Source organism: Mytilus edulis, chromosome 1 (genome assembly GCF_963676685.1).
Source record: "Mytilus edulis chromosome 1, xbMytEdul2.2, whole genome shotgun sequence".
NCBI lineage: Eukaryota > Metazoa > Mollusca > Bivalvia > Mytilida > Mytilidae > Mytilus > Mytilus edulis.
Window position 1 is genome coordinate 95,549,947 of NC_092344.1, and position 12,535 is coordinate 95,562,481.

General features: G+C 30.1%; 1 protein-coding gene across 3 annotated transcripts in view; it reads right to left on the reverse strand.

Moving 5' to 3' along the window:
• The window catches only part of LOC139515839 (uncharacterized), a 43,196-nt gene that overhangs the window by 22,990 nt on the left and 7,671 nt on the right, over positions 1 to 12,535 (reverse strand). For all 3 annotated transcript variants that reach the window (XM_071305570.1, XM_071305577.1, XM_071305561.1), the window contains exons 4-9: positions 11,779 to 11,893; positions 10,893 to 11,122; positions 10,082 to 10,233; positions 9,647 to 9,806; positions 1,223 to 1,296; positions 106 to 319 (exon numbers count right to left, since the gene is read on the reverse strand). In XM_071305570.1, the coding sequence (XP_071161671.1) occupies positions 106 to 319; positions 1,223 to 1,296; positions 9,647 to 9,806; positions 10,082 to 10,233; positions 10,893 to 11,122; positions 11,779 to 11,893 (945 nt within the window). The remainder of the gene's footprint in view (positions 1 to 105; positions 320 to 1,222; positions 1,297 to 9,646; positions 9,807 to 10,081; positions 10,234 to 10,892; positions 11,123 to 11,778; positions 11,894 to 12,535) is intronic.

The window sequence follows — 12,535 nt, forward strand, 5'->3', positions numbered from 1 at the left end:
CATTTTTAAATATTTTTTTTTATAAATAAAAGATATTTCGCTGTCAAGTGTATGTGATTAAACTTTTTCTCATATTATCAAATTATCATTGCTTTCGAAACTCACTTTTTTTATTGGTGGTATTTACTTGCAAGGAAGTTGGTTCCAATGATGTACCATTGATATTCCTGGCAAAGATGTAAACCGTATGATCGTTCATCATATTTTTATATTCTATTTCAAGCGTAAGGTAGTCTGATGTGTAGTTTACTGTAACATTGTTTGGGTAAACGACTTGATATCCAATAACTAGCCCTCTCGACATTTGCAAATCCATTTTCTAACAAACGAACAAAAATGGAATGAAAGCGAGTAAATATTTTTTAACGAAGATGTCATCAGGTATGCTCATATTCCGGTTAACATAAAATCATTATAAGAATGGGAACCAGAAAGTGCAGCACCAAAAGACAGTGAAACAACTATAATATTTCAAAATAGGTTAACCGACCTTTATTTGTTATTGTGTCGATATACTATAAAACAAAATATGTACAGTTTACTGGTATTGTATTGAAAAATATTTTTAATTTTTGATAGTTATTCAATAGAGTGTTTTCTCATTTGATAACAACCATTCCTTTGAAGAAACTTTTTGAATGTTTTAACTGAGATCAGTAAATTATACGTGTACCCATGATTTTGTCCGAACTTATTTGACGTCTTTCTATTTTTACTAAGTAAGAACAAGAGAGCATTAACAGCTCTGTTAAATTAAGAAGTACCTGGGTACTTAATTTTGCCAAATTTGACATCCTGTGTTATTTAACATGGAACTCATCAATTTACATTACATGTAGAAATAAAGTCAAATTTTAGATAACTTTAATTTTATATATCTAAAGCTTTCTTGAAATATATTGTGTTCGTGTGTTTTCTACATTTGAAAATGCCTGTACAAAGTCAGGATTATAACATTTGTTGTCCATTCGTTTAATGTGTTTTATCATTTGATTTTGCCAGTTGATAAGGGTATTTCCGTTTTGATTTTTTCTTGGAGATCAGTATTTTTGTGATTTTACTTTTTTTAAAAGGTCAATACAAAATAAGGTTTCTTTTCAATATTATTTAAAATTGTATATGTGTCTTCAAAGAAGATTCAGAAAGCTATGAGTAACAAGAGGCACCAAATCAGCAGTAGTAATGCCACGTGGACAAAACAAGACTAACGAGAATAAGTTACCTTGAAATAGAGGAGTATTGAATTGTTAATACAAATAAAGGAATTGGTTTCCAGCTCTGGTCCAACAAGTGGTCCTATAGAAACAGATATAATAAACAGATTATAGTATTGGTCAATATTATATTTTTATTTCAAATAAATATTTCAAAAACCAATTCATGCAATTTATTAGAAGATCGAAAAGCTATATAAGCGCTAGTTAGGTTGTATTAACACTTATGTTTTTCTTTAATTATTAGTAAATTGAAAAATATTTTGCAAATGTATGCTTCCGTCTGAAAGGAAATTATTGCTCAAAGTTTGAATGCAATTAACTGTTGAAACATATGTTTTGGTCTGGTGTAACACTCGATTGAATTGGCCAATTTGTTTTTTTATGTACTTGAAAGTGTAAAAAAATAGTTTTTATATATTTTGTTTATTACTTAGATAAGACTACTACGTATGTAGCACCTCCCATCACACAATGTTTTGCCACTGTTTTAAAGAATGATGCAATTCACAGAAATTTTATTTCTGTATTTTTTAAATTTCCTGATAATTTACTCTATTTTTATTTAGATTGTATAACAATGCAATTAACTTTTTTGGTCGCATTTTACTTTTGAAATATTACAGACAATTCTTGAAATTAACTTCGTGAAGTTAAACCAATCTTCATCTTGGAACAAGACTTATTTGGTTCTAATAAGCCCTCACAAGACCAGTACCTCACTCATCTCGAGCTATACAGATCTGTTGAACATCTTGTAGACCCCAGTCATTTGAAAGCTTTACAAAGGGTTAGGGGTTTATGGAGATTATATTTTGACAATCAGGAAGACCGAGATAAAACACTCACAAATGGTCTTGTTATTCGTAAAAAGCTAATACAAACATATGCTAGAAATCCCAAAACTGCTGAAAATGAAGATCCTAACAATGTTCGAGTAAGAATAAAAAATATACCTTGCTCAGCAGATGACGGTCAAATTCAAAGAGCCCTTGAATTTAATCACTGTGTAGTACATACATTATTTCGTGAAAGGCTACGAGTCGATGGACGCGTAACAAATTGTCAGACTGGCGATCGCATTGCAATATGTGACCCAATACCAAATCCTTTGCCAAAAACTTTATTCATAGGTAAATACAAAGCAGTGGTACTCCATCGAGGTCAAGTTGACACCCGTACAAACATTAAATGCAATAAATGTCTACAAGAGGGACATAAATCTTATGAATGCCCAAACGATTGGGTGTGTCGAACATGTGGTGGCAGCGGTCATAAAGCAAGCTATTGCTTTACTTGCCCAGATGATTGGGTATGTCAGACATGCGGGAAGTCCGGTCATACAGCAAAATACTGTAATGCAGACTCCGATTCTTCTAGTGAAGATAGCCAATCTGAATCAGAATCAGATTCAGACATTCCCACACATCCAGAAAGCTGTCAAAAGGATGCGTCACAAACAACCCAAGCAGCTGAAGCAGAACAAAAAACGCCTAGCTTTACTTTTAACAAACAGGCAAGCAACAATCTTGAAAATCATTCAAACCTAAGTGAAAAAAAGGAACAACGACATGTCAAAAAGGCTAAACGAGCAAAAAATAAAAAGGACAAACAAAATTCAAATAAAGATCAGCCGAGCATGGAACGCTTCCTAGCAGAAGCCTTTAGAACTCCATCAAATAAAACCAATGAAGAGAAAAAAACACGTACTAAACAAACAGCAAGTACTCCTACTGATGAGCTTCACAAGAGAGAAGAACCAGTGAAAAAAACAAAATCCTAAGCTCATCTTAATTATAACTATCAACTACAAATCTTCATGTGTTTTAAATTGTATATATTGTATATATTTCTTTGTTTACTTTGTACTATAAACATAGACTGTGTTTATCAAGTGAACAAAATTGTAATTTGTGAATGTGATGTCTATATTGTAGATAGCATACATTCAAAAGAGAAATATCAGAATAGTTGTTTATTTAAAAATGTAGTAAATACAGCATATATGAAATTATTTGTAAATGAAAAATGTATAGACTATGAATATAAAGGTGGTAAATCTTCTTGGATAAAAAATATTGTTCCATGCACATCTAAAACAAATGAAAATTGCTTAATTGGTTGGAGCACTAAATTAACGAAATGCAGTATTCATAGACACACTTTAATCCTTTGTCATAATATATTCTTGGAATCAAGTAAAAAACAGCCAGTCTTGAAGTATAAAAGTACAGTTTCGGTAAATGACAATCTTCCGATGTTCTTTTCTTCAGGATACGAACATATTTCTACACAGTTATTTTTTATAAACATTAACGAAACAGCCAAAAATATCCAACTGTTCTTGAACTTAGATATCACACACTTCTTTGTTGTGCACATATTTCCAGAATTAAGCACTTCTAGTAAAGTCATTTGGCTAACAACATTCTGTGACACGATTAATTCCATATCTGTAAAAAAATATAAAAGTTGTAAATACAAAAGAACCACCCGCGCTATCAAAATTACAGTAAATGACAATGCTAATGTTTACAAAATACAAGACGTTTTCAGAAAGTCAGTAATGAAACTAAAAATAGAAATTAACTTTACCTGTGCTATTTATAGGTCTAAAAATAACTACATGTTTATCTGGGTCACGATACATAGAACAGGTTTATACATTTTGCTAGATTTAAATAAATCGTTTAAGAGATCAACAATTAAACTTCTTTAATACTATAATGAAAACAAAAAACTTCCACATTTGCTCACTTAATTGTCAAGGTTTAGCGAGAAAGGAAAAGCGCTTTAGATTATTCTCTTGGTTTCAACAGCAGAAATGCGACATTTTAATGGCACAAGAAACTCACTTGTCAAAAGATTTGATAAAGCAAATTAACAATGAATTCCATGGCAAACATCTTCACAGCCTAGGCACAACAAATTCAAGGGGAGTTTCTTACTTTATTAATAAATCACTAGACTTTAAATTAATTAATGAATTTTGTGATAAAGAAGGGAGAATTATTATAATTAATATAGAAATTCAAGATAAGATTTTTACCTTAGTAAACTTGTATGCACCTAATGAAGTTCATGCAAGAAACCAATTTTATAAAAAAGTAAGTAAATTAATTGAAGAACACACTCTTGGTGCTCTAATAGTAGGGGGAGATATGAATGATTTACTCTCAGCTTTAGATACAAAGAACAATAAATTACATAAAAAGTTAAAAAAGCCAGTCAATGGTTTAAAACAATTAATTAAAACACATAAATTGATAGACATTTGGAGACAATTAAATAAAGATAAAAAACAATTCACATGGAAAAGAAAAAATTCTACAAATGAAGCTAGTAGAATAGACTTCTTTATAATATGCACACAAGCACGCCTAAGTACTGTATCTGCTGATATCAGGCCTGCACAAATTTCATTCACAGACCACCAGGCTATTTCGCTTAAATTAGACATTTATGCAAATAATCGGGGTAAAGGATATTTTAAAATGAATAACAGTATATTGACTGATACTCAGTACAATAAACTAATAAATAAGTTAATTGAAAAGTATGAGCAAAATTTTAATCTTACAAATGTCCTAAATCAGTGGGACCTGCTAAAAACTGACATAAGAGAGTCTACTATCCAATACTGTAAATCAAAAGCCAGAGAAAGGAAAAATAATATTTTAATAATGGAAAACAAACTAAATCTTTTAAATGAAAGATTAGACAAATTACCTGATAGGAAAAATAATGAACTTTTTAATCAAATAAAAAATTTAGAAAAAGATTTAGAAGAGATATACTCTTTAAAAGCCAAAGGAGCCCAAGTTAGATCAAGAATAAAATGGGTAGAGGAAGGGGAAAAAAATACTAAGTACTTTTTATCTCTAGAAAAAAATAGACAGGCTAAAAAATCTATTAATAAATTAATGACCAAAACCGGTGAGGTTACTGTTGATCAAAGTGAAATTTTAGATGTAAGTAAAGAGTATTATAAATCTCTGTACAAAAGTACATGTCCCGAAACTGAAATTTTAAAGACATACATAGAAAATACCCCCATTGATCATTCTTTAACTCCTTGTGAAAGCAAACAAGTGGATGGTAAATTAACTTTAGAAGAGCTAACATCTTCTATTTATAATATGAAACTAAATAAGACTCCAGGCAAAGATGGCTTAACAGTTGAGTTTTATCGACAATTTTGGCCAAATTTAAAACATATTGTATTGAATGTTTCTAATACATGTTATGATAATGAAACTTTATCTGAGACCCAAAAGATTGGGATAATATCATTGATTTTTAAAAAAAATGACCCTTTGTCCTTAGATAATTACCGTCCAATTACTTTATTGAATACTGATGTAAAACTTATTACATATACTTTAGCACAAAGACTAAAAAAAATCTTACCCCTAATTATACATAGAGATCAAAATGGTTATGTTAAAAATCGATATATAGGATTTAACGTACGCCAAATTCAAGATATTATAGATTATGCTGAAAACTTTAATATTGATGGAGCTATACTATTTATTGACTTTTCTAAAGCGTTCGATTCACTCGAATGGGACTTTATGCTGGAATCATTAAAAAAATTTGGATTTAATAAGTCTTTTCAAAAGTGGGTCAAAACACTTTACCATGATATAAAAGGATGTATTTTAAATAACGGGTGGATTTCTGAAACCTTCGGGATTCAACGGGGAATTCGACAAGGATGCCCTTTAAGCGCGTTATTGTTTGTTTTATCAGTTGAAATACTGGCTTGTAGGATAAGGGATAATAATGATCTGAAAGGGATACAAATAAAAATTGATAAAAATACTCACAGCCTAAAAATCTCACAGCTAGCAGATGATACAACTCTCTTTCTAAGATCTAAAAATGAAATAAAAAATGCACTTAATTTAATAGAAACTTTTGGATCTTTTTCAGGGCTTAAACTTAATAGAAATAAAACAGAAGGTATATGGTTAGGTAAACTAAAACACTGCAAAGACAAATTTGAAAGTATCAATTGGAAAGATACGGTGAAAAGTCTTGGCATTTATTTTGGCCTGAACAAAAAAGAATGTGAAACAATAAATATAGAAAGACAGTTTGAAAAATCAGAAAGGATACTAAATGATTGGAAGAAAAGAAAATTGAGTATGATAGGAAAAATAACTATAATTAAAACACTAGTTATTCCCAATATAACATACGTTGCTTCATTGATAAATCTCAGCAGTGAAATTATTAGTCAATTTAAAAAAATCTTATTTAATTTTTTATGGGAGGGTGGTAGCGAGAAAGTTAAACGCTCAGTGTTAAGAAAAGATTATATTGAAGGGGGATTAAAAATGACAGATATTGACGCATACATTGAGGCTATTAAAATAAATTGGGTTAAAAGATTAACTGATGAAACTTGTGCTAACTGGAAAATCATACCTACTTTTTATTTTAGAGAGTTTGGGGAAAATAATTTAATATTTAAAATGAATCTTAATACTCATAAGTCACTAGAAAACCTTAAAAACTTACCTACATTTTACTTTGAAATTTTGAAATGTTGGATTAAAAATGGAGGTGGAAAGACGAAAGTACCTGATAATTATAGAGATATAAGAAAGCAAGTTATTTGGGGAAACCAATATATAAAAACAGGTGGTAAAAGTTTATATTATAGTAATTGGGTAAAGGAAAACATAATTTTTGTAAATGATGTAATTGATGATAAAGGAGAAATTTCTCATAAAATATTAGATAAACTTAAAAAGAAACAAAATTGGATTTCCGAAATATGTTCCCTTCGGAAAGCTTTACCCAAAAGTTGGATCCAAAAATTAAAGAGCAATATATCAAAACATACTAAAATCAACATTACACAAGACATTAAAATGTTAAGTAATGGATTGTATTACGATCTAGACAAAATTAAGTTTAAAGAAATTTATAATATTATTATCAGGTCAAATAAAGAGCTTCCAGTAGGTTTTTGCTCATGGAAAAACCAACTATCAGGTGAAAATGTTATATATTTCATTAAGAAAAATTTATCTTTCACCTTTCTTTTTTTAAAAGATAATAGATTAAAAATGTTTAGATGGAAATTACTGCATAATATTTTAGCTATTAACCATAATTTGTATCGCTGGAAGGTAGTTAATAGTGAAAACTGTGAACTATGTTCTAAATCTGATAGCTATAATCATTTTTTCTTTGAATGCACATGGGTAAAAAATTATTGGACATTTCTACACAAAATATTTATGTATCTTAATATTGGGCAACATGTTTTTTGTCTACAAAATCTTGTAGTAGGGTACAAAATTGAAGATGTGGATTATCATGTACTTAATCATATTATAACAATTGTTTGCTTTGTGATTTATAAATGTTTTTATTTATCCGAAAAGAGAACCAAATATGTGAATATGATGTCAGTCCTAAAAAACGAAATTGATACACAAATTTTATATCATCCGGAAAATTCCTTTTTGAGAAAATTTCAAAGAAAAATTTTAGAAAATTGATTCTTTGGCTGTCATATTTATAGTTGATTGACCTACATTTTTGAGAATCACAAAAATGTCATTGAAATAAAAAGAAGACAAATTTCTAACGAAATTGCCTTTTACTTTTTTTGTTTGATTATCATATATAGTATATCATTCAATGTTTAGCGTACTTGAAAGATAAGACACTATCTAAAAACTACCATAATTCAATTATACTGACCTCTTAATCCGATCGAAACCATGCTCTTTCACTTTCGATTAATCCAAAACTAAAAGCTAAACAAAAGACGGTCAAAGTTCCGTTTTTCTTTTCATTGTGAAGTAAAGTACATGTTGTAGACAGCTATTACTCTGTTAATTGTAACTAACACGCAATACTACATGTATGTAAAATTATAAAAAGTTTACCAATAAAATCCCCTGGTTTTATTGGTAATTAACCATACAGGGCAGAACCTTAATGCCATTGTTGTAACATTAAGGAGATTTGTTAACAACTATTATCATAGTAAAATAAAGTATCTGAAGTTGTAAAAAAAAAAAAAAAAAAGACAATTCTTGAAATTAAGTATCACGCTTCATGTGTGCATGCTAGCCTGTATTATGTGTTACGTATTCACAGTCATTGCATCACCTTCTATTTACTGTAAACTTATATATAAACCATTTGTCTTTTGCACAGTTTACACAAGTATTCCCCATTTCAAACTAATTGAAAGAGTTGGTATTGCTTTGTTTCATTAAAAAAAACCGGCCAACGTAGATACTAGTAACTTGTCTTGGGGAGGGATAAATCCTACTTTGTAAAGAATCACTCTGATTTAAACAAAAATATTCTCTGAAACTGACACCATAAAGATGCTTGATATCTTGATTGAGAACATTTTTGCAACTTTTTGAGGACGTGCTTTTCAACAATCTATTGGCATTCCAATGGGAACCAATTGTGCCCCTCTTCTTGCGGGCGTGTTCATCTATATTATTATGAGTCTGACTTCATACATGAACTTTTTAAGAAGAAAGATAAGAAGTTAGAAATATCCGTTAACTTTACTTTCAGCTATACAGATAGTGTTCTTTCACTTAATAATTCAAAATTTGGTGACTATGTTCAACGCATCTATCCCATCATATAGAGACAAAGGAAACAAGTCTGTCTCATATCTTGAATTACATCTAGAAATTGACAATGAGGGTCGGTTAAAAACAAAACTTTTCGACACAAGAGATGATTTCAGCTTCCTAATTGTGAACTTTCCTTTTCGATGTAGCAAAATTACAGCAGCGCCTGCATACGGGGTAAATATCTCCCAATTGATACGAAATTTCCGGACTTGTGTTTCCTATCATGATTTCCTTGATATAGCTTTACTGCTCACAAGGAAGTTATTAAACCAAGAGTTCTAAATGGTGAAGTTAAAATCATCCCTTTGTAAATTTTACGGACGCAACACGAGTTGGTTGACCGTTATGGAATTTACGTTTCACAGATGATATCAGATATGTTCCTTATGTCGTAACTACAATCCCGTTCCCTTTTCACTAATGTGACCTACTGAATTAGACTATTAACCGGATTTGTAATAACATGAGCAACACGATAGGTACCAAATGTGGAGCAAGGTCTGCTCACTCTCCCGGAGCACCTGACATCGTGTTAATTAGTCTTTAGTTTTCTATTTTGTGTCTTGTGTACTATCATTTGTCTGGCTGTCTTTTTATATTTTAGCCATGACACTGTCAGTTTGTTTTCGATCTATGAGTTTGACTGTCCCTCTGGTATCTTTCGCCCCTCTTTTATAGCGGTATCATTATTTAGAAGTAGCATATTTCTGCGGGTTTATAATTATAAAATTATGTTTTTTAACCTTTGCAAATAACATATATACATTTGTCTAAATTTTATAGTCAAAGTAAAAATCTTACTGTCAGATTTTGTTGAGAAAATTGCTGACCGAGCTCCAGGACTCCAATATGCGGACTTTGAAAGTTTACACTGTACTTGTACTATATACTGTGTTGCTGGCATCATACTGCTGATGTTAACTATCATATTTTTTTGACGGATATTAAACATAACGGATTTCTAAAAAGAAAACCTACTACAGTTTCTAAAGTTGATATACATGATTTAAAATGATGATCTAATATGAACAGACGTTTTGAAAAAAAAACCACACTTCTGAGTTAGATATCAAACTTATGTTAAAAAGTAGAAATCAGATTTATTTTGTGAGTTTATTTGAATTAAATGTAATTTGTAATTTCTATTAGAATAGAGATACCCTGATAAATACGCTTTATTATATTAAAAGTCAACCACTGTTTTCATAAAAAAAAATCTGAACAACATATACTTACCTTTTCCCTACTCGTATTGGAAAAAGTTTCTACCAAACATGTGACATTAGTACTGAGATTGAAAGGCTTTGGGAGAATTGGCATTGTCCATGAAGCTTTTAATGTATCAACAGTGGTAGTAACACTCAGCTGCTTGACTGGATCTAGACATGCTTCAAATTATATTATTATTAGTTAGCTTTCATTTTACGATAAGGCTATTTTCATTTTGTCAAAATTAACTAAAAAATATCGTTGATGAATTATTCACTTTCAAGACAATAATTCGACTTTATTGAATCCGTATTCACGTGGTTGATCTCTATTTATAGTTAAGCTTATATCGGGTTAAAGACCTTCTAAAGTCTTCAGAGTTATCATCTTGAGAGTTAATTACTAAGTAGATGACGTCTAGACAAAAATACACATGAAATATACATGTACATATAATAAAGTCCATAAATGTTAATTGTTTATTTAAGACTTTTTGCAATTTAGATATACGTTTTAGTATGTTCTAAATTAAATACTGGAACTTGAGTCAAATTGATGAGATTAAAACACTTTTATGCAATACATGTATTTATGTAATTGTAAATGTACAAAATCTATATCGACAGAATTTTACTTTGGTGAACTATTTTTTTAGTAATCTTACACGGAACAAGCATTTAAAAAAACTGCATGATTTCATTTCTATGGTGATTGCAAAACATGGTCTTTGAATTGTTATATATTTGTGTTTTCGTTCAACGCCACTAAAACACCTCTAAACCTTATATTTACTTCATTAAAATAATTTTCAAAACTGTGTTGTCAATATATAACTTACTGATATTTTCTTGAATATATATTGATCGATTGAACTTAATTTCACCCCAGAGGTTCTGGGCATGAAATGATAAAACCAGTTTATCATTTGGTGTTATTTCTGTTAGCTGTATGACACATCGACGACACAAGGAAATGTTTTTGTTATCATATCTAAGGTAACATAGTGAACTTCGACATTCTTGTTGCTTACAAGTATCTGAATCAGAAACACAACTTCCATGTGCAGAACTGAAACGAAAAATAAAATATTGCGCATAAACAACAGGATATAATCATCATTCTCATAAAAGTACTATTTCCATATCAATATTGGCTCTTTTTTGGAATAAAAAACAATCCACCAAACACACGAGTAAGACTAAATAAATGTATTATTACATAATTCTAACAATAGTAATGAAAGCTTAAAATGATTTTTGCTGCTGCTGCTGATACTTATAATTTTTTTTCACTCACAAGAATAAGATTGTAAATTATTGATCATTTTTCCTTAGGGTTTTATGGAAATGGCAAAACAACTTCACTACTTTTTGAATTGATAACTCTATACTTGGAGAGCAGAAAAAAACTTTTTTGATTTTGAAGCCCCCATTTACAAGCAAAAGATTTTAGTTTTACTTTTTCAAAATTGTTGTTTTCTGATCTCATCTATTATCCAACAGCTTGATTATCTGCACTCTATCTCGACCAAATTACATTGTAAAAAGAACCCTGTCTCGCTCGTTTTTGACTTTATGGGATATCCAACCTTTTGGTTTTACCTTTATTTGTATCTTCATCGTGGATTAACGATATTTGAAAATCGATAAACTGCTGCTGTCTCTAAATTGACAAAAAAAGTATATCCAATTCATTTAACATCAATAATTAAACATTGGCCTTACATTGAAGAATACTTTACGCTCCATTGTATGCAGTCATCATCAGAACTCCAATTGCAATGTAATGTGCTATCACTTTTTAGAATACATTCTACTGTGATCATATCTTGTGGTTTTTCTAAAATAATTATAAAACAAACAATTATGGCTGCATGTCAATAATAGAGATAAAGGAATAGTTTAATATCTATCTTCGTGAAAACAGTTACTAGAATAAAACGATATAAAATCATCACTAAAAAATCCGTATACAAGACTTTATTAAAAACGACAAAAAATGAAATGAATTCGAGATGTGTTTTATTTAAAACAAATGTCGCGTTTAAAGAAAATACACTTTAAATAAAATTTGTATTTGCCATTGCAATGAGTAACATGACTTGTGCCAATAGAGAAATATATACCTTATTGGTTCAGATCAACCGAGTTCACCACTGGGTTTTTAGCAGGATTGTGATGAAACGAGTAACACAAAGTGTACCACTAGAGGAAAAGCACTTACTTACACAAATATAAATGTTCTACCGCTCGAGCCACACCTATCTATCTTAATTAAGTTCTAAATACCCTCCTTGTTAATTTCTAAATGTGAGTACAACAAAGGAAACAGAATTGGTATAAATGCGATCAAGATAGTCACACAACTGTAAACTATACTGCGTGTGAATATCAATAATAATTTAGCGTTAAATTACAGGCTAGCTTCTTTATTGGAGACTCTTTTTTTTCTCAATTTGCTTAAGCCTCGGTCACACCTTAC